This window comes from Mus caroli, unplaced genomic scaffold, assembly GCF_978045245.1.
Source record: "Mus caroli unplaced genomic scaffold, Mus_caroli_1 scaffold_8, whole genome shotgun sequence".
NCBI classification, from domain to species: domain Eukaryota; kingdom Metazoa; phylum Chordata; class Mammalia; order Rodentia; family Muridae; genus Mus; species Mus caroli.
Genome location: NW_028227263.1, coordinates 97,344,527 through 97,371,843, shown reverse-complemented (window position 1 = coordinate 97,371,843; position 27,317 = coordinate 97,344,527). Strand labels below are relative to the sequence as shown.

The following is a 27,317-nucleotide window of genomic DNA, read 5'->3' as shown; positions in this document are numbered from 1 at the left end:
GCAGTTTCTAGGAGTCCTCACTGAGCTGCACCCCAGGCTTTTTTACTAGTTTTAGCAAATGCCAGGATAGATGCTTATTGCTGCATCTAACAAATTGGCCTTTTCTTATTGTATATTTGTTGTATTTGGAAAATTTAGGTCTCGTTCTTTTAACTCTTTAATCATACTGCTAGTTGACACTTTCTATAGCCTTAACACGTGCGTGTGTGTGTGCGTGTCTATTATGGGATCTAGTGTGTTTATGGTACTATAGCAAAAGTACTTGAGGCTAAGTAATTTATACTTAGAGACAATAAGATTTTCTAAAAATTCACAGTTTTCCAAGCGGGAAGCCCAAGGTCAAGGATATGCTATGTTCTGTGTCTGGTCAGAGTCTGGTGTCTGCTGCCAAGAATAGTACCTTGTTGCTGTGTGTGCTCCAGAAGAGCAGATATTGTCTTCACATAAACAGGAATAGAAGTGGGGGGTTGGGGCAAGCCCATCACCTCAAATGTGGCAGGCTTCTTCCTCATGGCTCAAACTACTTTGTAAAACTCCCCAGTTTTATGTTTTTGAGAAAAGGTCTTCCAGATTGACCTCACACTGGCAATGTAGCCCTGGCTGGCCCTGAACTCATGAACTCACTGTACACCTGCTTTAGCTCCTGACTGCTGGGATTGTAAGCATGCTCCATATGTTTAGCTTTCCTTCCATCCTCTGTATAGTCAATTAACTTTTAGTTAGCATACAAAATAAAGGGCTTTCTTACAACATTTTCACATATGTGTGTCATTGTATGTTGCTCATAATCTCCCAGTGGCCTGCCTTCTTGCTGGTCCCTTTCCTTTATGTGGCTCCCATCTACCTTCATGTTATTCATATATATGTGTGTGTGTGAATCAGTTTGACTTCATGTGAGAGAAAGCATGATATCTGTCCTTCTTCCTGTTACCCTTATTTTCCCTTCTGTAGGCTCCTCCCTCTATAGTCACATCGATTTTCTTGTCCTATATATGGCTTTCTTAAATACAAAGTTTGCATATGAGAGAAAAATATATTTACCTTACTTATTTTACTTCATACCAGTACCATTGTTGGTTTATCTTTAATATATGAATTTGGGGGAGACAAATTGGGATCCTAGCACAATCTGCTAAGTCTCCAATATGTGTCTCTCTAATATGTGTCTAATATTGTCTTTATTAAAGGTGCCAACTTATACTTTGGTTGTTCTCATAAGTGGGGGCTACTTAGTTATAATTAATCATTCCCTTGAATTTGATGTGGGGCCTCTTGCTTAAGATTTACATTACATCCTTAAGCCTGAGAGCTGAGTCTGGGCTAAGGGTGCATGTGTTCTGAGATCTTGAGATGCTGCTGTTTCTTTTTATAGTTTCCTAAAACTACAGTGTAAAGGGAAGGGTACTGTACTGATCAGGTCAGAGTGCCATCTAGTGGGAGGAAGGGCTTTAAACTTTAGAGTTGTCCACACTGAGAAGAGCCAAGTAGAGGAGGGGCACCTTGCTCTCCAGAAGCACTAGAGAGTAAGCACTCTCCTGCTGACCCATAGTCAGGGGTCAGCAGGAGGGCCTCGGTATGCAAGACAGTGGCCAGCACATACTAGGTTCCTAGTAGGAGTAGCATTCTCCCTTACACAGAAGGTAGTAACCACATAAAAGAATAGGAAACAGTAGCTCTTCTGACAAATGTTTATTTTACATGTGTACAATTTCACCATCTTTTGAGTACATGCTAATACAAAAAGGTTAAAAACATATTTCCCCTGTTACTCAGGACCCATCCCATCTTCCACCAGAATCTATGATGCTCTGATGAAGTGTGTGCATCTCAAGCCCATGGCATGCTCCTTCTTTTAACATCTGCTCTGAGGTAGAATAGAGTGCAGGGCACTGTGCATTTCAGACCTGCACTTGTGTTCAATACAGCACAGGTGTGCTCTGCACACTGTTCTATTCCTGTTTTTTGTATATATCTCCTTTAAACCCACTATTGACTGCTGTAGCTACAGCCTTTAAATGTATTCCCTTCAAACTGTTCCTCTGTGGCTTCTGCTGTAATTGATCATGGTTTCTGCTGTGATCGTAACTTCTGCTGTGATTGTGGCTTCTGCAGAAGTGTTGAATTCAAGTGTCAGGAATGGCTATGAACCCTATGGGCACCTGCTGTTGATTCTCATTCCCTTTGTGATAAATGAACAGATTCTACTGTCTTTCCTTCAGACTTGTTCACACCTGTTTCATGATCGTGTATCTGCCTTGTGGACTGTCCTTCTGTGGTTCAGGGTACATGTGTTCCCTTGTCCTTAAATGGAGTGTGAAGTACTTGAATAACCTTGTTTGTGGTTAACATTCAGTCTTATGCTTATGTTCAAGTCAACTATGGCGGATTCTTATTTCCTTTTGTCTGTAGGTTTTGTTTCTAGTGTTGCGCAGTTATCAGATGCTCATTCATCACCGTGGCTTTTTGCTCTGATAAAGGTTGGCTTCTTCCCATGATGAAGTGCTCTTTGTTCATGATCATAGTTTTGGTTCTTTACTCTTACTGGACTTTATCAGTGTTTATATTAGAATGCCATTTGTATTTCTGCCATTTCCCATTTATTTTTGTTCTTGTGATACTGACAGTTGACCCCAGGGTCTTGTTCACACTAGGCAAGTCCTTGACCTCTGAGCCACATCCTCAGTCCTTCCCTTTAAACTGTGTTTAAGTGGGGTTCTTATGTAGCAAATACAGATGGTTCCTAACATAAGATATACCCATCTTATAACTTGTCAACTTACGTTTAAATCCTTTTGGTGTTTGCCCAGCAGTGGCATAGCTGGATCATACTGTAGATATGGTTTAGGTTTTTTTTTAATATCTATTTTATTTTATGCTAATGAGTATTTTGCCACATGTATGTATATCTAACATGTACATGTCTAGTGCCCATGGAAGCCAGAAAAAAAAAAAATGTCAGATCCCATGGAACTGAAATTTCAGGAGGCTATGAGCCTCCATGTGGGTTCTGGGAATTTAACTCAGGTTCTCTACACAAGCAACCACTGATCCATCTCTCTAGTCTTCGTATATTCGTTTTTTTGAGGCCTTTCTCATTTCCACAGTGGCTACACTAGATCCCACTCCCACCACTTGAGTAAGTAAGTATACCCCATGTCTCCTGTGCCTTTTTATGAGGTCTCAGTTTTGAGGTCAAATTCCTTTTTCCCTACACTTGGTCTCGAATCCCCTCTTGGGCTTTCTGCCAGGCACTGTGATGATACCAATTGTAGTATTGGATGTGTTCTGAACTCAGTAGACGTCTTAGATGCCATGGGTTAGATCCTGAAGGCTTGTTACTAGTTGAAAGCAATCTTTTTTTCTCTCTCTCTAAATTACTTCAGATGACTGTCAACAGTCTTTCTCCAGAGTAACTGCTTATTTTTAACTCTCTCATATCTTGGTTTTGCCTAAGGTTATTTTAGTCATTTGGTTATTTGAAATTAGGAAAGAGACTTATTCTGAAAGTATCTGCCTTTATTTATTCACCTATGAACTTGTACCAGGAAGACATCATGAACATGTTAGGAGTCAGGTTTCTCATGAATGAGAGTCTGCAACCATGGTTTAATTTCGTGTGTTCTTTTGTGGCTCTTAAGTTTTGAAGGGCAAGTACAGTATTTAATTTTATAAAGTAAATGTCAGTTTTGAAGGAAGACTGCCCCATGAGCATCATAGGAGGCAATATCAGGTATAATCCTTCCAGATGGTGCCCTACAGGTGAGGCAGCAGCCTGTGAAATTGTACTCTGAATTGCACTGCAGATGAGTGGGGCGTTGGGAGCCAAGCTTTCTGCTATCAGTAATAAACGACTTGGTTCAGAACCAAGGACAGTTCCCAGGAAGTTTAAAGGCTGTTTAGTCACCTGGGAAGTCTTCAGTAGAATGAAGTTCAGCAAACTGGAAAGTTAAGAGAAAGGACAGTCACTGTTAACAGTTCATACACCATCTTCACCCACTCACTTTTAATGAGCTGTGTTAATTTTCTCAGTGCTGCCTATGTATTAGTTCTACATATAATCTGCATGTCACATAATCCTCCACACCAATGTGTCAGAGCTACTAAGGAGCCACTCAAGTATTCTGAGTCACATACTTTAAAATTCTGATCCCATTTAACGTGTTCTCTGGGAAGTTTTTTATTTCAGAATACCTGCATCCTGCAGTACCTATGCCATCCTAATATAAATATGTAATCATCTAGTCAGGCAAATCAAATACAGATTTAGACCTTGACTTCTGTCATCAGACCAGATTCACATTCTGCTTCAGTTCATTCACTGTTGGTGTGACTGGGTTGTGTGTGTGTGTGTGTGTGTGTGTGTTGAGCTGTACCATTTCTAAGCCTTGGCTTCTTCTTTAGTCATGCGATGGCAGTGGCAAGTGTATTCTGTGAGATAGTTAAGTGAGCATTATAAAACACAGGTAGCCAGATGCCCCTCAACAGAGGAATGGATACAGAAAATATGGTACATTTACACAATGGAGTACTACTCAGCTATTAAAAAGAATGAATTTATGAAATTCCTAGCCAAATGGATGGACCTGAAGGGCATCATCTTGAGTGAGGTAACACAATCACAAAGGAACTCACACAATATGTATTCACTGATAAGTGGATATTATCCCAAAACTTAGGATACCCAAGATATAAGATACAATTTGCTAAACGCATGAAACTCAAGAAGAATGAAGACCAAAGTGTGGACACTGTGCCCCTTCTTAGAATTGGGAACAAAACACCCATGGAAGGAGTTACAGAGACAAAGTTTCGAGCTGTGATGAAAGGATGGACCATCTAGAGACTGCCGTATCCAGGGATCCATCCCATAATCAGCTTCTAAATGCAGACACCATTGCATACACTAGCAAGATTTTGCTGAAAGGACCCAGATCTTGTGAAACTATGCCGGGGCCTAGGAAACACAGAAGTGGATGCTCACTGTCAGCTATTGGATGTATCACAGGGCTCCCAATGGAGAAGCTAGAGAAAGTACCCAAGGAGCTAAAGGGATCTGCAACCCTATAGTTGGAACAACATGATGAACTAACCAGTACCCCGGAGCTCTTGTCTCTAGCTGCATATGTATCGAAAGATGTTCTAGTCGGCCATCACTGGAAAGAGAGGCCCATTGGACTTGCAAACTTTATATGCCCCAATACAGGGGAATGCCAGGGCCAAAAGAATGGGAATGGGTGGGTAGGGAAGTGGGGGGGGGGTATGGGGGACTTTTGGGATAGCATTGGAAATGTAATTGAGGAAAATACGTAATAAAAAAAATAAATTAAAAAAAACACAGGTAGCAACATTATTAGCAGTTTTGGTTTTTAAAAAGAAACTGTGATTTTATATAATTAATTTTATTTTGTACCAGAACAGTTTAAAAGCAAGCTTCCTTTATTTTATCAGTGTGGATACAATGAATACATGCTGTCGCTCATTCAGAACTTGTTGCTTCAGACAGTGTGGACCATGTGCTTATACTTCTTGGAGCTAACATTGCAGGGCCATTTATGATTGGTTGAGAAGAAATTGTCAAGGAAATAGATGCAGATTAAGGACAAAGAAGAGTACATACATACATAGCAGCATCAGAAAAATCTATTTTAATGGATTAACAATTTAGAAATTACATGAGTACCAGGAAAACCAGTAACCAGTGAAATTGTCAAGCTCTTAAGTCTTCAGTAGTATGACAAAGCTTCCAGCTATATCTGTTAAGAGAATGTTTTCCCATTGGCTGACTGGCTCCCCACTTTTTTGTTTGTTTGCTATGTTTTGGGGTGTGTGTGTGTGTGCTTGTGATGGTGATGTCTCCTTATGTTGTCCTGGAGCTCACTATGTCCACCAGGGTGACCTTGAACTCACAGAGTTCCTCCTGAGTGCTGGGATTAAAGGTACACGCCATCACACCCAGTCAACTCCCCTGTTCTTTAATATAGGCTGTACCAATCACATTGACATGATAGAAACTTAGATGGGAGCAGACTCTTGCATTAGAATGGAAACAAAAGCAGTTATTAATAGTCTTCCAACCAAAACAAAACAAAACAAAACCCAGGACCATATGGGTTTAGTGGAGAATTCTATAGACCTTCAAAGAAGACCTAATACCAATACTCTTCAAACTATTCCACAAAATAGAAAACAGAAGGTACACTACCCAACTCATTCTATGAAGCCACAGTTACACTGTATTTTCCCTTGGAGATGGTATGGTTTCTGTCTAATCAGGAACTTGTCACAATTTCCTTTCATAGAGGTCTTCATAAGAGATCTTTTTCTGCTTCTGTCATGTTTAATGTTCCAAGTGGATTTTAAAAACTGTTTGAGGCATTTAATTATTATAAATTATTTTGATCACTTAAAAATGTTAATACTGAGTTGTATATTTTAAAATAAATTAGTTTAATAACAATTGTATTTTTTAGTTATAAATTATAAAGATGTTTTGAGAGATTTTATATTTCTGTCTAGCTTGATTGAATAATTCAAGAAAAATGTATTATGAGGGTATTAGCCAGTTTGTCAACTTGACAGTAGTTAGGGTCCTTTTTAAAGAAGGAACCTAAATTGAGAAAATGATCTCAGAAGTAGCCTGTGGGCAAGCCTGTGAGGCATTTTCTTTTCTTTATTTTTTAAGATTTATTTTTATTTTATGCATATTGGTGTTTTGACTGTCGTCTGTCTGTGGAAGGGTGTCAGAATCCTTGGAACTGGAGTTACAGACAGGTCTGAGCTGCCATGTGGGTACTGGGAATTGAATCCAGGTACTCTGGAAGAGCCATCTATCTCTCCAGCCCCAGTGAGGCTTTTTTAAATTGATGACTGGTTTGTGAGGACTCAGCCCCTTGTGAGTAGTGTACCTGTAGGCAGGTGTTCTGGAGTTGTGTAAGAAAGCAGGCTTTGTGTATGGGTGCTTTGTCTGTACGTATGTCTGCGCCACATGTGTTACTGGTGTCAGAAGTCATTGGATTAGCTGAAACTGGAGTCACTGATGGTGATGTGCCATCATGTCAGTCCTCTGCAGTAGCAGCCAGTGCTCTTAGCCACTGAGTCATCTCTCTGGACTTCAATTAATTAATTCATTCATTCTTTCTTTTTTTCTATTTTTTGATTTTATTTTATTTTGAATTTTGGTATTTCAAGACATGGGTTCTCTGTGTAGCCCTGACTGTCCTGGAACTCTATGTGTAGACCAGGTTGCCTTTAAATTTAGATCCGCCTTCCTCTGCTTTCCAAGTGCTGGGATTAAAGATGTGCACTACCCGTGCCCAACTTTAGGCAATCTTTCTACATCTTGGGTAAACAGTAGTCTCACTTTTAAGAATTCCTTGGCGTAAATAATGATTCACTTTGCCAATGCAAAAATGTTCATTTATAGTCATTCCTGTGCATAGATCTGTATGAATGTGTAAGTATTCATTGGTGGAATTTCATACATCCCATGGTCCCTGAATATACAGAGCATATTAGCAGGTGCTAGTGTTTAGGATTTAGCATATGACTTATACACTTGTTCAGAAGTTTCCATCTGAGCCTTTGTTTCTGTGGTGAGAACACATCTGCAGCTCAGCATGGCTGCCTGGACATTTTCTTATCCATGAGTTAGTTTGTGTGGAGGAAGTTGACCCAAGGCAGAGGCAGTCGACAGACCTGTTTCTGGGTTACTCACCTGTGGGGATGGTTTTAGGTCTGCTGACTTCTTTGTTCTGTTTGTTTATGTAGTTAAAGAATAGAGTGTTTATTCCACCAGAAAATTACGTGTGCATAGAACCAGGGAGCAGATGAAAAACAGCCTCCGTTAGAGGGCTGATGTGAGGTGAGCTGTCCTTCCCCTGATGCTGAGGGATGTGGCCCTGGAGGAGGAAGAGTAGCTGCAGCCTGTGACTGTGTACCAATAGGATATGGGGTGTTAGGACCCCAAGAGTGTCTCCTGTCCCTGTGTACTCCATTACCCTTCCCTGGGAAGGGCTCATGGTGTTTCTTGAAATCTGGTTGCACTGGGATCCTGCTCCTTGAGCTGAATTTCATACAGCACCATTTCTTGAAGATGCTGGTGTGTGACAAGTAGAAGACAAACTGCAGTGGGGACGTGTAGCACTTACTCAGAATGTGGGCAGCCACTCTGTTGTAACTAAGAACTCTTAGTGTGCTCTGTGAACCTCTCTGATGAATGAATGCTCATGCTACTCCCTGATTTAAACTACCCACTGAATTCAGGTAGTGCTGTCTGTGTGCACAACAATGAAAGCTCTCTAGATAGTGCATGCTTTGGGAAGTGGACTTTGAGGTGGTTTATCATGTGCATACCTGGATGTGTGGCAACATCTTGTGGCTCTGCCTAGTGGATGCTAGTAGTGTTTTCCACCCTGACCTCCACTGTGTGACTGAGAGAAACAAAGTCTATCAAGGCTGGTACTCCCAATTAGCTGTGCAACATTCCAGGGAGCTGCAGGGCTGATGAAGTTTCTCTTTCATTAGGGAAGAAAGAGTATACTAAAAAGTAGGGTGTAGGTGCAGATTCTGTACGTGCTACCATGAGAACCATTTGGGTCCTCTTCATACCCAAACCTGGCTTTCCAGGGCTTACTCTATATAGAACTTCTATATATACAATGACAGAGTTACACAACAGAAGAAGGTACTTGTTGAAAGAGCTGTCAGCTACTCTGATTGGTCTCTTGTGGCAGTGCCCATTCCTGACATTCATCTTTTCTTTTTTGTACAGGGCTATTTTCTTCTTTTTGAGTCGATGTTGGATTCTGTCCTTTATGCTAAGAGTAAATACTTGGCAAAAGGGGGATCGGGTAAGTGCAACATTTCAATTTTAATCTGATCTCAAGATAGTACAACCAAATGAGCCTTTGAATATCGAGCACACTGTGTATGGCTGAGTCTTAGTAGAGAACAAAGATGTTCCCATTGGAAGGAGCCTTGGTCACTTAAGATACGGGGAGTCCAAGGTCATAGTTTCTTAGGACATCTTCTATTAAAAGTTTGTTTAATAAAAAACATAAGGACTATGTTTTTAATAGTAGTGGTAAGTTTTTATTATTCAAATTAAAATGTATCAGAAGCATCATTTCAGTTTTTAACCTTTTGTCATTTACTCTGTTTTCCTTACTTAATTTTAGCCAAAGGCCAATAGCCTGTTTTATGCTGAGTTGGAGACTATTTGCTTTAATGGCAAATTTTCCTTACCTCACTAACTGATGAGCGAGCGTCTCTACTCTGTGACTTAGTGTTTAGAAAGGTTTAAATACCTCCCACCTGCAAGTTTACTATAAGATCCCTGTCAACTTGGCGCTCTTTTTCCATGTCTGTGTTTTTTCCCATATCTTGTTCTGGTTTCATCCTGGTGGAGGGGTGCACTTCTGGGCCTTGTGCTGAGAAGACTGTTGTCCTTATGAACAGGGGTTGTGTTTATTTTGAAGAAATCCATGGCTTCTTGAACACAGAGTGGAGAAACTGCTTGTGTATGGAATCCTAGTGCCTCCTTTCCACCTTCTTTTCCTGTTCCTCCTTGCTTTCCCTGACCTTCTTTGCTCCCAAGAGCTCCAGTCAGCAGAGCTGACAAATGCTGCCCCAGGTTGACTGCAAGGATCTGTCAGACTGGACTACTGGCCCTGGCTCCAATCTTCTTCCCATAGTATCCTGAAGCCGTATAGCAGTTACTGTACAGTTAAAAACCCTTGGGGCAAACTAGGAGAGTTAGGGCAGGTCCTCCAGACAGTGGAACACTCTAGTAGTGCTCTCTGTTCCCTCTTTCTCAAGGTGCATTGTTATATATTCCCTGTATCCACTTTAAACTGGTTCTTGACCTCTGCTGTGAATCTGGCTAGAATTTGAGAGAATTTACCCTGAAACAGTTCCACATCTGTGATTATGGTGCTCTTTTCATGATTGAAGGAAATGCTATCACTTGATGATTCTCTAGTGGCCATTACCGTCACCCTTGCTCATGTTCTAATCCTCACCACAGCCCTTTGAGATTTGGAGATCAGCCTCAAAAGGTGTCCAAGAAGACGATGCCATTAAGCAGCCAAGCCTGCATTGCTTTTTCTTTTCTGGTTTTTAGCTCATATCTGCCTGACTTAATCAATATTCGTGTTCTTTTCACTAAACCTTGTTTCCCTTATTAAAATGCGTTTAAAACATCTGACTCTTGCTGTGGGGTTCTTGGGATCACCCCCCTCCACACCTCCCCAGTGGTGTCCATTGATCTCACTGAAGAACTGACAGCAGCTAATGCATTTAAATCGAGTGCTCAGTGAGATTCATTAGGCCCCCACAGCCACGGGACCATGGCAGCTGGAGGGATAAAAGGGAGGTTAATGATTCTAGCTCAGTCCATATTTTTATATAACTGATTAGCATTAGGATCATCTGAGGGTGTAGTCAGAAGAATTGGCATTTAGCTGCCTGAGTAGTGCTATGGAATGCTATTTGTTAATATAATTAGGAGAAAAAGAAATAAAGTATGATCAATGTGAAATGACCCATTATTGCCACCAGATTTTCATGTGGGTTGTAAAGTTTTACTCTATGGCTTTCAGAAGGAATCCTTACCAAGCAATTGATAACTTAAAAATTTAGAAAGAATGATTGCATTACGGAAGAGGGCATGGGTACTATAGGCCTTCGTGAGCATAATGGGTCCATGATGTAAATCTGAGTTCATCTTTCTCCTCCTCTCAACATCAATATAAAGAAACACTAAGGTCTTGGATAGAAAGAATTAATGCCAGAAGTTGTCAGCGCACCCAAATTTACTGGAAAATATGGTGAAATCCCAAACCACTAATTGTTAAAAGTAGACGAGAATTTCTGTGTTTTCCCTTTTTTTATGTTAAAATTTTTACAGAATTCTAAGTACTGATGTCTGCACTAACAGGATTGTCTTCAATTTTAGCCAATTAAGAAATTTATGTAGAAAAGTAAACAAGAAATGGCAAGAAACCATCAAAATAGCAAGGCCCTGGGGTGGCAGAGACAGGCGGTAGAGCCCTGCCATGTATTAAGTGTATCCTGAAGTCTGGGTAATAAAACCAGACGTTACTGGTTCTATGTGAGAGACTAGTTGAAGAAAATAGAAAATCTAGTACAGCCACAGATGTAACTAGAACATTTTACAATATAGGAAACTATTTTAATAGCAAATTTAAAAATCATTATTTAAAAACAAAACAAAGCCAAGTATGGTGGCTTATACTTGCAACCCCAGCATTTGGGAGTTGGAAGCAGGAAGATCAGGAGTTCAAGGTCAGCCTCAGCTACCCTCTGAGTTCGAGCCCTGGCAATATAAGGCCTTTCATTAAAGGAAGAAAGAAAAGGATAAAATGAATTAAGGTCCAGCTAGGCTCAGTGGTACATTCTTGTAGTCCCAGCACTTAGAAGACTGAGGCAAGAAGAATACTTAGGCCTTGAAGTTCAAGGCTAGCCTAGGCAACATACTAAAACCTTTGAACAAACCTTCCCCAAACAGCTTACTCTGGACAAAAAATTGAACATTGTAACTTAACTAGTGAATCAGATAGATTACAAACACATTAGGCTTGAGGGAAGAGGAATTTTCTAAGAACTTAAATTTGGAAGCCCTGAAAGAATGATTTACACAGTTGAGAGCATGTAACAGACTATACTCAGCAAAGTCAATAAAGCAGGGAATCCATCCAGCTCCTACCATCAGCTTAATTTCTAACTTATCAATGGATGGATGACAGCTCTCAGAAAAGGATGAGGGCAAGGAAAGGTGATGCCACTGTCATGTTTCCACATGCATAAGTGGGGGGGCACAGGATCTTCCCACTTACACTGAGGTTTAAGACTCTCTTCAAGATCATAGCACCTTTATAGCACTCAGAAAAAGGCAGGGCGAGAGGGAGAGGACTGAGAGAGTGAGAACACAAAGGTTAGGTCTGGATGTGCCTTCCTTAAGTTCTCTCCACCTTACTTTTTGAGGCAGGGTCTCTCACTGAGCCTTTGGCCTCCACATTACTTTAAAAAGACTTAGATCTGATGAATAGAACAGATAGAAAATAATGAGCCTCTCTGTGTTGAGCCTCCTAGTCTGTGAGCCCCTGTGTTTACAACTCGGTCTTTGCAGGTGCAAAGCTCTGTGTTGTTTTTCAGCTGCCTGCTAGTGGTAGAGAACATCTAACTCCTTTATTATTTTTTTAATTAAGCTTATGTTCTATAGATTTGCTGAGCCTGGTGGTTATTTCTAAAAGGATTTCCTGTGTAAACAGTCAGTCATCTGCAAAGAGTTTTAATACTACCCTTCTGTATCTGTTTTCTTCCTGTAACCCTTTGATAAAAACAAGAAATGGACCATCCTTTCAAATACAAATGACTCAATGAGTGATTAGAACTTGACTAAGAATGAGATGTAGGTAAAATAGCTGCTAATTACAACAGGGCAGAGCGAGTCAGTTTAGGTAAGGAAGCCCAGCCACTCACTGTGGGAAATCAAAACTGACATGCCCGGGAGCAGCAGAGATTGAAATTGTATTCTGTTAATAGCATGTAGAAGTAATTCTTATGGAATTTGCTCAAAATCAGCAGCAGACTCTAAATCACTTGGAGCAGAGGAGAGTTGAGAAGCGGTTGATGGCAGCATCTTTCTCATTACCAGAAAGGCATTGCTTTTTGACTTGTCATTCACAGTCCAGGACAGGGAAAGCAGGCCCTCCTTCGAAGACTCCCACTGCATTTTGGGCTCTTTTAGGCTTTTATCCAGTTCCAAGTAGGATGGATACCAGTTTCCTGCTTCAGAATTGCTTTACAGGGACCAACAGTCATGAGGGACTTTTAACATATGGATGTTCAGCCTTCATTGAAGAGGCCTTTGAACACAGTCCAGAGGCAGAGTCTTGCTTCTGAGTATTTATTTTTAGTGCTTCCCTGTATAGTGTTGAGGTGAGAGAACTTGATGTAAGAAACTGAAATCACCCCAGTCAATGGAAAAAGACTTTAAAAGGGCAGGAGCACTACAGACTGTGAAAAGTGTCTGATGGAGCCAGAAAGAGGGTTCTGCAGGACCCATGAGCTGCAGAGTAGAGGCTACTACCTATAGCTGACACATTACACTGAGCATGGCACCTTCATCCAGCACCTGAAGATGACACTGTCACCTTTACCAGAGCTAGCCAGCCTGGCCTGCAGTGGACTAAAGAAAACCAGCTTCTGTCACATGCCTCCCTAGGGGCAGTAGATCAGTGTGCAGGAGCACAGCCCTGCCTCTGCCCTATGCACATCAGAGGGTACCTCATGAGCATCCTCCCCTCTGTGCTTCCAGTTATCCCAGCCCCTGGGCAGTTCCCTTTTCACCTGCTGATTCTGTTATGTCATCTGTCACTTAGCAAAGTGAGCAGGCCCACATTTCTGCTTTGCTCATTTGCTTTATAAGAGTGGAGCTCTCATGTTTGAAGAGCAATGCAGTGAGCTGGCATGCAGTGGGAAGGCTGTGGTGTCTGTGGGCAGACCTCAAGACTTGCTTAGCTGTCTGGCAGTCTTCTTAGCTAATGAGGACTGCTCCTCTTGACATTACTTTACCTCCCTACCTTCGGTCTCCTTCTTTGTACAATGGAGATTATAATTATAGCCAAGCTGTAGAAAATCATCTCAAAGTCTTGATGAGGTTCTTGGTGTGACGTGGTTTTTCAATATGGATTAAGTCTCCTCCTGTGTTCTTGCTGGAAACAAGATCAGCATGGGCCTGTGACTTAAACAGTGGTGAACTGGTTTTGAGCATGGCACTTCATCCCGCACATTGAATGTCACACTTACACAAGAAGCCATGGAGGCTGGTCTGGGGCTTATCGTTTCCTGGACTGTAGAGATACACTTGTCTATCTACTTGGTCTTCACAACTTTTCACCACATTTGTTATTTTGGTGGGTTTCTTTTCTTTTTCCCCTAGAAATATCCTGATAATGTCATTTACTTTTTTCTACACACAGTTTTTCAAAGTATATTCCAAGTATATATTAAGCCTACCTAAACTAATGGAGTTGATCACTATTTATAAGGTAATATAGAGGAATAAATCCAGCTCCCAAGTGAGTATCTAATTTCTCAGTTATTCTTGCTCTATAAATCAGCAAGTGTTTACAATGAGCTGACTCCTGTGTGCTTGCATTTTGTGGGAACTGTATTCTTGCACACCTCCTTTAGGCCCAGAAGTTTGTAAGGCCTTCCCTAGGGATAAAGGAGTCCCCATCTTACTCTGCTCACCCCGTGAGCCGTTCCAATGACAGATGAGTTCTGGGCAGTGAATCGAGAAGGACACAGATGTCAAAGCCATGGATTTATAAATGGTCTGGTAACTGACTGCTTTTGTCCAATCAGCACTTGGCTGCTTTCACCTATAGGCAGGCATAATTATTCAATTATAGCTTCTATCTGACAAAAAGAAACCCAAGTGACAAGTATGTGAGACTGTGAAGGTAGAAGGTCGTGGGGCTCTGGCACCGGCCCAGGGTTTAGGCAGCTGTGCTGAGGTAGGTGCTGAACCCCACTGCCCTCTAGCACCAATCACAAGTCTTTATAAATATTCATGTCTTTCTGAGAGATGAGAAAATCATTTTAAGTTCAAAAATAAAAAAATTTAAAAAAACAGAATTTTTATACCTTTGAAATATAATTAGCTTGAAAATTGTGCTTCAGCACTTGAAACAACATTCTGCTCTTGACTTTTTCTCTAATGGTAGCTTGGAGTCCATTACAGTTTTCCTCATGAAGGTGCCATCTTTGTTCTCCACAGTGTCCCTAGCACACCACGCAGCTTGAGAGGGTGGCAGATCGGCAGCTTTTGTTAACCGTCCAGGTTGTATTTTCAGTGTGACAGGCCACATCCCTGCCCTTTCTCTAGAGCTGGCCCTGTAGCACGCTACAGTTGTAGATGATAGGTAAGCACACTAGAGCAGTGGTCTTACAGTGAGTTAACAAACCCAGGAAGCAGGCTGGGTTGATAAAGAAGCTGTGGTTTGCCAAACTCCAAGGATGGCATTAAAAGAACAAAAACTTAACGCAGTAGGGGTTTATGATCATGGTCTGAGACAGAGCCTCATGAACTATACTAAATCATGTGACTACCCTTCATGTACAATGAATGCTGCAATATATTTATTCTCCTTAATCTGTAGAGTAGTGGTACTCCAATAGAAACAGTCAACAGCCCTGAAGTCGCACCCCTTCTCTGGCAGGATCTCTGGGTCTGACCCACTGCCTGTGTTGTGGACAAGGCTTTATTAAACACAGACAGCCATTCTGCTTTCATAATAATCACAGAAAGTAGTCATTTCAACAAAACAAACAAAGTGGTAGCTTTACCAAAGATGTTTGCTGACCTGTGTTCCTTGAGTCACAGTGCAGAAAGCTGCAGCTGTGCCACAAAGGCCTGTAAAGGGTATGAGAAACTAGCCAGATACCCAACACTGCCTCAAGATCCATTTGTGTCTTCCCTGTTTCACAACATGTGAAGGATGTGGCTCAGAACTAACTGTAGTGCCCATGATGGGTCTGTCGTTAGTCAGATCGTAGCAGCATTTTTTTTTTTTTTTGAGGAATTTAGAATAGAACTAGCTAGAGAGCTTGTCATGCTAAAGGAGGAGGAGGGCAGAGCCCTGTGTAGCCAGCACAATCTTGTGCATAGCCCCTGGAAAGTAACTGCAGAAGCCTAACTTCTGCAGTTACTGAATGTGAGGCAGCATGTGTCCTGCTTTGATCTTATGCTGGCCTTTATTTTAAAGATAGCTTAGAGCTATTGTCTTTGGATAATATAGTTTCTAAGGGTGAGGTAGAAGGTTGTCTCTAAGTCTGAAGATTAGCTGATGATATGAAAACATGTAACTGACTTTTTTTTTTTTTTTGGATTCATGAATTCCCTAAAAGTTGGTGCTTGAGCTATTCACAAGAAAAGTTAATTTCCATGTAAGTCACAAGAAACACTGACTGTCCTGTGTTTGTCATGTGTGTAAACTACATGTTTTCACTATCCTACAGAATTTTTTCTAGTTCTGAATTATTCCCCAGTGCCCCTTTAGTTCTATCTTAGCTGTCTTCCTTCTCTGCTCAGTCCCCTTTGCCATTTCTCTTGTGCCATAAATTCTGGCACTGGTGACACATTTGGTGCTGGGTCTCATAGGCTTCTGCTGTGTTTATATTTGCTTGTTTGTGTCTTGAGTTTTGTGTCTCAGACCCAGATAATTCCACCTCTTATGTTTCATCTTCTCATTGGCATTTTCATTGGTGCCTAAATACACTTGTTCTCCCTGGATCTGCCCATATTGATGCCCTGTAAAAGCTGACAGTCTGTTCAGCTGCTAAAGCCAGCACTGTTCCTGACCCCTTCTCATCTCAGCTGCTCATTCCTGAGTGCCACATCCCAGCTGCTTCTCAGTTCCATTCCCTTTTCATGCCATAGTCTGACTTGATTTTCACCACCCAAATCATTACTTTTCTAACTTCTCTGTTGGCTTCCCAATCATTCTTCACGTGGCACTTCAGATGGTTGTTCTAAAATCAGAATCTGATCACAGTGCTACCTTAGATAAAAATTTCCCTGAGTTATCATTCTTAAAATAAAGTTCAGTTCACAACAGTGGTTTGGAGAGCCCTTTCGAGCCTTGTGTCTCTGTTGTCTAGTTAGAATGCCAGTGCCAACCCTTAATATTGACTGATGCACTCTCACGCTGTTAGATGACTCTTCCCATCCTCACTCTTGGGCTGGTTTCCCTTCTTACATGGTAGCCAGCTTCTCGTGCCAAAGCTTTGTCTGAATTTGTTGGTTTTGCTGGGTAATCCACAATGCCTTATAATGTCTCCTTTGAGGCCAGTCTAGACAACATAAGATCCTGTCTCAAATAGATATGTACAAATTTCTTGAGAGTAGGAATTTATATCCACAATATTTAATTTAGATCGGAACATACTTAATGATCATTTTATATTAAATGAAAGTATAGTATGAGCTGCTCCTCTACCTGCCTATAAAACTCCAGGGTGATTCCCCCCCAACCCCCGATGGCACTACGTACTTTTGTGGATAGTTTTTCCTTTTTCTATGTACTTTAGGGGGATATGTGAAATAGTAATTTAGAGGGATGTTTTTAGGTTGTCATATTTTAAGCTTTAATATTAGTATGTTTGCTTCAAGATTGCTTTAGTAATTTTAATAGGAGCCTGTTGTTGGGATGCTGACTTGACTTTACCATCATGATTATAGGCCTGGGTTAACTCTATCTCCTGTCTTCACTGATCTCTCCGTGCTAAGTAGTCCATGCAGATAGGTTTGATAGTTACATTTAGTCATTTAACACCACCCTCTCATTGAAAAGAAGTTGCAGCACTCGGGAGGCAGAGGCAGGCGGATTTCTGAGTTCGAGGCCAGCCTGGTCTACAAAGTGAGTTCCAGGACAGCCAGGGCTATACAGAGAAACCCTGTCTCGAAAAACCAAAAAAAAAAAAAAAAAAAGAAAAGAAAAGAAAAGAAAAGAAGTTGCTACATATATGGACATTTTCTTTATTCTAGTCTACCCTGACATTTGCACCATCAGCCTTGTAGCCGTGAGTGATGTGAGCAAGCACGCCGATAGAATTGCCTTCTGGGATGACGTCTATGGCTTCAACATGTCCTGCATGAAGAAAGCAGTTATACCGGAAGCTGTTGTGGAAGTTGTAGATCACAAGACTCTTATTTCAGACTCTTGTGATATCAAGGTAGGTGTATGAGCATTGCCTGTGTCTGGGGCTTGATGCTAGGACTCCCTGCATAAGCCACTGTCCATAGGTATGCAGAAAACCCTTATGCAGAAGGAGGAAGTGTCTGCATATGGCCTGTGTGCATCCCTGCCACACATTTTACATTATCACTTACTTTTACTACAAAGTGAGTGCTGTTCAAGTAGTACACTGTATTGTTTATGGCGTTTGAGAAGCTAGATGCTTGGTTCAGGTAAAAAAAAAATAATAATACTTTTAGTTCACAGGTTTTTTGACCCAAGGACACAGGGTCACAGTAGAGGATATCTTCTTACTGATTTTCCATGTGGGCCTCTGATTCTAATTTACTCTAAAACAGGTTCAAACTTGCTTCTAGGCCATCATTGCTTAGAATCACTTCTCCTTACTCCACTTATCAGCTTTCAGAGTCAAGTCCAGGAGCTGGTTGAATTACTTGTATGTAGTCTAGCCTCCTGGGCCAGAGGCCTGCATCTGCAGTGCAGGTATCCTCCTCACTCACAGGTCATTATTCCCATCTTATATTCCAGTGTCTTAAGTTCTTACTCAGACTTCTTCCAGCCTCATTAGGTTAATTAGCATGAACTTACCTGGAACTACAGGCAGCTATGTTGAAATAGTCCTTCTGTTTTATTTTTGTGGTGTTAACCTATGGATTTACTGGGACTGTTGATTTCACATGGGCTCACCATAGCTTGGCAGAAGGAGTCACACATAATGAAGTGTGTGAAGGTTTCAGCTGTGGGTTTAGGGCAGTGTCTCCTTCCTTTGTAATACATAGTTATTCTCTGCACAAAGCAGACTCCTCAACAAGCAGATCTGATTAACTGTGGAGCTGCTGGGTGCCCTGGTGCACTGATGGCCCTGTGGGCCTGCTTCATGCTCTGGTACCCTGGTAGGAGGAGGCATGTGGAGCTGTTTGAATCAGAGCAGAGGAGAACAGTTACTGCCACCTTGGCTCTACTGCAGAGCAGGAGGAAGTAGGGAGAGGGAGTGTTGACTTTGCTTGATCCTTTAAACTACTGTGGTTTAAGACTGAAACTCCAACGTGTTTAGTGGATGCTCTGTGATATCGAACTTGCCTGTTCAGTGTTGTTTATTCCCATTCTTCCTAAACCTAAAAGCCCCCTACACTATAACTTTCTTTAAAACATTTTTTCAACTATTGTAAAGAGAGTAATGTCCCAGGCTATGGCTATAAATTCTGTCACTTGCCACCCCTTCCTAAAGTGACCTGGAGAACTTAAGCCAGGACAGAACACAAAGAAATGGGCTGTTTCTTTCAAAGATGAATCTTCAGTTCTACTGTTTGGTTTGAATTATTGTGGCTTTTCATGCTATTCAAGAAACACCTTTAAATACATTGAGAGGTGAATTTCCTGACAGTCTTTCCCTTCACCAGCATGTGTTTTCAAGTTACCATTTCCTCTAAGAAGATTAATGTCATAACTGGGAACACAGCAGATGTGGGTAGTGTGTAGTGATAGTATGCAAGATGATCTTGGATCAAGCACAGAACACTAGGTTTTAAATTTGGAAGTCTTTAGTATGTCAGCAAAATGGAAGATAGATCAAAGCATGGTTTCAAAGATATTATTGCTTACAGGAAATCAAAGTAGGAGATACCAACTTGATAAACGTTAGCTAACTGTTAATACTCCTTTAGCTTGGAAAGAACCCTCAGAATGGTGTGTGGTTAGGAGTTAGGAAACACTGGTTTGCAGCTGTCTTAGCTCAGCCAGGCTGTGCTGCTCCTGTTTACTGATCTTTTTCTTTTTCTTTTCCGATGGATGGGAAGCACATAGACTGCCACACCACGTCTATCTCAGACTTGGAGTTTTCTTCAGATTTTACCCTGAGAACCACAAAGACGGCCATGTGCACGGTAAGCTGACCCTTCCCGCTTCCACAGATCTCATTGGCAGTGTAGTTGATTGGCAGAGTAATGAATTAATTACCAGGCTTGTGATAAATGAAAACAGCTATTGCCATTGACAGACTGTCTTTGCCTTTGCTATCACTGGACAGATCTGCTTAATAGACGAGTAGAATTCAGAAAAGTCACTGCAGCTGGGTATGGTGATGAGTGCTTGATGTCTCAGCCCTCAGGAGGTGAAGGATGGCCGCACTAGACAGCCATGTCTCCTACAGTTAGTTAAGTTAGTAGACAGACGTGGGTAATCTTGGTTTTTTTATTTTTCTTTCCTTTTTAGGTTATTATCTATCATACTTAATGGAGAACTTTCCATTTTATCTTTAAAAACAAAAGTTCTTGCTGTATGCCTCCCAGTAGGTCCCCACACCTAATTTAGATGTAAAATGATAGGTGGATCCAAATACGCATTTGACCCGGGATGTAGGTCTGTTTGTTTATTGAGACGGAGTCTCACTGTGTAGCCTAGTTCTATCTCTGTAGGGACAGCATACTTGTGTGGAGGAATCCAGGCCATGTAAGCCCAAGCTTTCAGGAAATTGTGAGAAGTTTCAACGGAGAGGCAGGTATTCCTATGTAGCATGTTAATGCCTCTGAGAATGTCTCATCACAGAATTTCTGATACTCTTCCTATGATGACAGGAGGGTGGCAGTCCTTGAGCACGTGTGCATAAAACATTCTGATACTCAGTTGTTATGATCATTTAGGTTGGCTTGGTCTAGGGTGCTGCATTGTACTGATGAGGAGTGGAAACTGCTCTCAGATTTTACATGCACAAAATGTTCTACCTTTTCCCTGACCCCTAAAAAACCTTGTTCTTTGGTGGGATTGTCCGATTCACCAAAAGATGAGGAAGCCTTAACACATAAGACAGTGCAGGCCCACAGGAAGCCATACTACAAATGCATCTGAAACAGGTGAAATGCATTGCACTCTAGACATGGCAAACCAGTATTCCAGCAGCTGTTGAACGGAGAATCCTTGTGCAGTCAGACCAAGACAGAGCTAGATTTAGGTGAGGAAGTAGGCCATGCATCTCTCCTTTGCAGCAAATACAAAGGAAATCCTGGGCTGGAGTCCTGGCTTCGATGGTAAAGGGCTCAATTCTCAGGACTCATAAAAGTGAAAGGTGAGATTGATTTCTCAAGTTGCCCCTGATCTGCACTCATATAATAACTAGAAAGTCCTTTTAAGAAGAAAATAGATCTTAGAGTTTTTAAATCCCATCTCTTGGAGAGGACTGAGATGTTTGGTTAAGCATCTGCATTTCCAACAAACCTGTTCCTTCATCACACACTCACGTGATCAGGAGCCTGACATGAGTGAGCGTTGTCATTTACAGCCTGACTCACCTTTGTGTCTGTATGACCCCTCTGTACTCTGGAGCTATTGTATAAACATAGTTTCTGAGGCAGCCCCTGTGTTCATGAAGAATAATCCAGTGCAGACATATTTCAGAGTATGGGTATCTGATTAGAATTGTTCCGCTTCTATTTGAGCAGTACTGGTGATAGGCAGAGCCAGTGAGCTGGTGACAGACAGCCCTGGTGACAGTGTTGGTGGAGGTAGAGGGCTGGGGAGTGAGAGCAGGAGCTTGTTCCTTGCTTTTAAGTAAAAGGAATAAAGTCTATGGATTTCTCATTCTGAAACAGACTACATAGCGACAAGGTAGACAGTTTCTAAGAAGTTAAGCGTGTTTAAATATATGCACAACCATTTGTCTTCTAATGAGATTCCAAATTTGTGGTCTAATTAAAAAACTAGAGAAAATTGGATTTTTCAAAATAACAAGAATACCCCTTGGATTTAATTTCCACAGCATGTGTGGTGCGGGCTGATAGGGCTCAGGGTGGTTAGAGCCTTCCATGAGCGGACACCTTTTCTTTGCACAACCCCCTCTCTAGCCCACAGATAAACACAGAATGAACATTTCTAAGCAATTTTAATTTACTAAAGTTTGTTAAGTATAAAACTAAAACAAGTAGCTTCATCTTATAAATTCTAGTTTTTTGCTGTTTGTTTTTATCTATATTGTGTGTGTGTGTGTGTGTGTGTGTGTGTGTGCATGTGTGCATGTGCATGCCCCAGAGAAGGACATTGGGTTTGTGTATGTGTGTGTGTGTGTGCATGTGTGCATGTGCATGCCCCAGAGAAGGACACTGGGTGTCTTCCTCACTTGCCTTCAGGCTACCTTGTAACAAAGTCTCTCATTAAAGCCAAAACTCAGCTTCTAAGCTATGGTGAGGCCAAGGTAGATCCATTTGCCTCTCCCTCCCAGTGCTACTATAAGACGTACACAGCTATGCTCAGGTTTCTTCTTGATAAAGCTGAGCTAGGGCCTCAGCTCAGGTCTCTGCTTATACATCAAGTGCTGATTCCTGGAGAGCATCTTCCCAGGCTCATCTGTGTCTTCCAAGTTTGCCTTTAATATCATTGCATACCTATAGGCTTTCTTACTGTGACAGGGGAGTTTACAGTACAGTTTCTGCAGACCCTTCACCAATATAGAAGAACATCTCAGTTGGGCATGGTGCATGTGCCTCTAATCTCAGCACTTAGGAGACTGAGGCAGGAGTATTACTGCAAGATTGAGCCTTGCCTAGCCTGGTATGAGATCTGCCTCAAACAAAGCCAATTCTTTTTAAAGCACCAGTTTTAATGTTTTTTCTCTTTAATCAAGATATGTATGAATGAAAGCTCTGCCTTTGTGCACACCAGAAGAGGACATCAGGTCCCATTAAAGATGGTTGTAAGCCTCCATATGTTTGTTGAGACTTGAAATCAGGACCTCTGGATTAGCAGTCAAGTGCTCTTCACTAGTGGTGCTGCTCCTAACATCTCTTCAGTCCCTCTTTCACCATGATTACAATCATTTTTAAGTTCTATATTTGCTGCCTCTTGAAGCCAGCCCTAACTATGTTTCTCTTGCTTTTCTTCTGTTTATGAGCTTCCCAGTTCTATTTCATGCTTAATACAATTATTAATGAACTAGGAAAGGAGCTCGGTGGTTAAGAGTACTGACTGCTCTTGCAGAGGACCTGAGTTCTGTTCCCAGCACTTACATGACAGCTCACAACTCTGTAAGTCCAGCTCCAAGAGATCCAACACCTTCTTCTGGCATCTCTGGGCACCCATTCACACCTGACATTCTCACATATGTGCAAATACCATATACAGACACACACATTAATACAAACAAATTTTAAGTGAAAAAAATTATGATAGTTACTATATAGTAGAATAAAGCCAGGTTGACAGTTTGCTGCCCTGACTGTCTGACCAGCACCTGTGGAAGGGATACAGAGGCAGAATGTGCAGGGTGTGTCACTAGGATGAGGTTTCATCCAGAGAAAAGTCCCCATCAGGATTGGACTGTTGAAGAGTTGGTAGGCAAATGGTGAGCTTCAAAGTGCTCCCTGAAGGCTGAGTGCTACCTGACTTCCCTGTTTCTCCGTCTTGCTCTCTCACTCTTTCTTGAGCCAGGGTCTTACTAAGAGCCCAGGCTGGCTTTGAGCTTGCAGTAGTCCTGTGTTTGCTCTCAAGTAATAGGATACAGGAAGCGTGTGACCACACCCAGCAGCCTCTGTTCTGGGAAAAGTTCTCACTGAACTAGTTAATATGCTATTACTTATAAGTAGGCTAAAAGACCTAAATGAAGGTCTCTTACTACTACTAACATCTGTCTTGGAAGAGCTTGTGAGACATGGAGAACAGAATGGTGAGGTCTTTCCTTGTGGCAGTGAATTGTGGTGATCCATGTTTGAGGCCTAGGGTCTGAGCACTGCTAAGAATCACACAATTACATCCTATGCCTGACAGTGACAGACTTGCTAACAGAGAATACAGGTTCTGCCTTTGGGCTTTTCCAGATTTCCCAAGAGACCCAGGTCTGGGTCCCCAGCATTTGTCCTCAGCTCAGAAGCCAATGCTGGACTGTTTCTTTGTGATATAGAAACATACCTCTCTGAAATTAGTTTAGACTTAGCATCCAGGGTTCCTGTCTGGTTTTTCATTAGTTATTTATTAGGTTTTTTTCCATCAGTTATCTCAGACATATCTAATATGCCATTCATATGTAAGTTCATTGTCTGAAGAGGTTGCCCTTTTAAAGCATGCTTAGTGCTTATGAAATGTTCAAACAAAGACATTCTTGTTCCTTACTCAGTTGGTTTCTTACTCCGAGATCCAGAGTTAAATTCAAGGTCACCGTTCCTGGCATCATCCTCTGCTTCCCATAAATGACTTGTGCTTTTCCTTCTCTTAGCAGTGCTGAGGGGTTCCCAGTGTTGTAGCCTCAGAGGTTGGGGCCCAGCAGGTAGGGAAGGCTGCCTGGAGGAAGTGTAGCCTGAATTCTCCTCAGCTGTGATCTTAATGAAAGCTGATTGGTCAGTGTGGCTAGGCAGAATTGAAGGTCTCCTGAGGCCTAATCAGAAAGTGTCTGCTAGAAATCTGCCTCCATGTCTAGAGTTTTAATTTAAAGGTTAAAAAAAAAAAAAATCAAGAGTACATGAAGCAGGATAAGCAGGAGCTAAAACTCATGCTACCGCCTGGTGTAGTTCTCCATGATGTGCCTATTAAGTAGCTGGGAGCTATTTTAAGAGTACAAGTTTTGACCTTGGTACTGAGTCAAGACAAGCCTTCAAGCTAGCTGTTCAGCCTCTCAAAGCAAATAACACTGCTATGAGAATAAACTTTAAAATGTCTACCGTCAAACCTCAGTGATTCCATGGAGTCGTTTGTTTTGTTTTGTTTTATCTTTTAATCAAGCTTTACATTTTTCTAATGGCTTATGAAAGGATCCCGTTTCTTTGCAATTGTTCTTCAAATCTTTTTTTCAGGGCTTTTGACAAATCTGATGGTGGTAACCAGCTAATTCCAAACTCATTCCCTGGTAGTAAATCAGCACTTGGCACTCCATGGTATAGGCTGACCTAATTTTGACCTTGCAAAGCTAATCAGCAAAACAAACTAATTATTAAAACACATCTGTGCTGCTTAGAAATGGTCAGATTTGTCTTAAACTTGCGTCACAGATTTCAGGGAGACAGCTGGCAGATGTTGTTATAGGCTGCCTTAACGATTGTTTATGTTTGGGGGAGAGTGGTTCTCATGGACTCCTCTGCTGCAGTTAGGTGTCTTTGTCAGGATGACCATGCCTTCCACTTAGCCTTGAGCCTGATTCTGGTCTCTGCTCCTCCTGTGTTCCCGTATCTGTTCCTAAGCATCGTTCTGAGGTACTGACCTGTGCTAAGAGCTGGAGGCGTCGGGTTTGCAGTGAGCTGAACAGGTAGTTCTGTGTTCACAGCCAACACCAAAGAATTACTGAGAATTTGGTGGAATGTGGTAAGGACACTGTCATTGCCTAATATGTCCTGTTTAGAGAGGCATGTTGTGAGATGGCAGTAACTTGCTGAATACTAGTTGATGCTGGGTGCTAGTTGCCAGAAGCCGGTGTTTGTATTTGAACACTCATATAGCAGAGTGTCCTCAGATGTCTCATCGTGCTTGCCAGGCAGCATTCTGAAAAGTATGGATGACAAAACAGAGGCAGGGAGAATGCTATTTGCATTTTCACTTGTTTTGTGATGTTTATCTACTTTAACAAGACCTCAGAGAACCAACTGTAAAAGTTGACTCTCTCCTTCACCATGAGCTTTCTGGACACTGGACTTGGGTTATCAGGCTTGACCAAAAACACCTTTACCTGCTGAGGTGTCTCTTCATATAGAAATAGAAAGGCCTATTTCTCATCAGCCTCTACAGCTGTGAAAGTCACAGAAGTGCATTCCGATGCATGTGTAAGAGTTATTTATTTCGGTCTTCTTGTTGCCTCATACTGCAGTTTATTTTAAATCCAAGCACTTAATAGAACTTAGGGTAAATAAATGGTAATGAAAATTCATGATGTCTTTGGTTTTAGTAGATTCCATTGTGTAGATGTATTAAATTTTCTTTATCCATTCTTCAGTTGAGGAACATTTGGTTGTTTATAGTTTTTGCTTATTAGGAATGAAGCTGCTATGTACGTAGGTGAACAAGTGTTCCTGTGGTACAGTAGGCATCTTTTAGGTATATGCCCAGGAGTGGTATAGCTGGGTCTTGATGTAGAACTACTTCCAGTTTTCTGAGAAACCACCAAATTGATTTCCAAAGTGGTTGTAAAAGTTTGTATTCCTACTAGCAATGGAAGAGTGTTCCTCTTGCTCTACATCCTCGACAGCATGTGCTGTCACTTGACGTTTTGATCTTAGCTGTGGCAGGACTCTGATGGATATCCTTGGACTGTATGGTTTCAGATCAGCAGGTTTGATAAAGGTGGGCTAAGAGATGGCAGGAGAATGGGGGTCCATTGTGATAGCACGCTGCTCAGGGAAGCTGGGGGTGCCCCAGAGTACTCAGTGGACAGAGAAGATGGGTGTGGATGGGACTCTAGCCTGTATGTGTCCTGCTCAGCAGCTCTGATGAAGGTGATGAGTAGTGGAAAGGTGGTGGGATAATGGAGGTCTGCAGAGGATAGCAGGTCACTCAGTGCAGCTAGGCATGCCCCAGAGAACTCAGCAGGCAAGGAAATATGTGTTAATTTTTAGGAAAGAATGTAGACCCTGTAGACCATTGTGTTTACAGAGGTGGCGAACCTTCAAGATTGTCTGCTGCACTGTGCTTTCCTCTTACTGAAATGAGAAGTGATTAAGATGCTCTGTCAGCCAAGGGATAGATGGTCAAGAGCTCTTGGAAAAGAACTTTACCAGAATGTGGAGCTGAAGGGACCAGAGTGGAAACAGACAGCTGGTGGGTAGACTGGCCCACTAGCATAGCCAAGAGATGACCATGATTGACACGGGCAGTTTAAAAGGAGGTGGTGGGAAACTGAACATACCCAGAAAGTAACGAGATAAAGCCAAGAGGACGACATCAGTAATGGCATGAAGGAAAGGCAGCAGAATAAAGCCACAGAGCCAGAAGATGGCTTCCTCGGGTGAAGCTTGAAGAACTGCAGCACTGAGACAGAAACAGGAGAACAGACAAGAGGCGAGGATCCCAAGTTTGACTGCTGATATGTGCCTTTTGACCTGTGTAAGGGGAGTGCTGTAGTGTGCCCTACCAACCAGGGCTTGTTCTGATCCCAACCCATGAGTTACATTGTAACCATTTTGTGGAAAGCTATTTTGAAACTCTTTCTCTAATGATGTTGACACTGTTTGACAAAGCTTATAAATATTGCCATTGACAGGTGTGTTTTTCACCTATGCTGCTTGCTAAGATTTTTGGAAAATTTCTTATTGGCGAGTCTATTTAGGCAGCATCGTGTGCATATGGAATGCAACAACTGAACATTCAAGTGGAGTCCCTAGGAACAGGAACTACCAAAGTGCAGATGATTTCTCTGCCCCAAGCAAGCCTGGCCAATGGCCATTTTTCCATTCCTTATCCCTCACATGCTTCTGCATTATAGCATCTTGCTAAACTGTACTTACTTGTGGTCTTCATAAGGAGCCAGGAGAGTGGTGCTTGACTCTGACACCCCAGCACACAGCACTCTAACATTGTTAGAGTTTAGACATTGTTAAAGTCCCTCGCTTCATCTGCAGTTCCACTGTT

At 41.8% G+C, this 27,317-nt stretch overlaps 1 protein-coding gene across 3 annotated transcripts in view; it reads left to right on the top strand.

Moving 5' to 3' along the window:
- The window catches only part of Prmt3 (protein arginine methyltransferase 3), a 98,793-nt gene that overhangs the window by 39,549 nt on the left and 31,927 nt on the right, over nucleotides 1-27,317 (top strand). For all 3 annotated transcript variants that reach the window (XM_029479452.2, XM_021168526.3, XM_029479453.2), the window contains 3 exons: nucleotides 8,771-8,849; nucleotides 17,576-17,763; nucleotides 19,583-19,669. In XM_029479452.2, coding sequence (XP_029335312.1) covers nucleotides 8,771-8,849; nucleotides 17,576-17,763; nucleotides 19,583-19,669 — 354 coding nt within the window. The remainder of the gene's footprint in view (nucleotides 1-8,770; nucleotides 8,850-17,575; nucleotides 17,764-19,582; nucleotides 19,670-27,317) is intronic.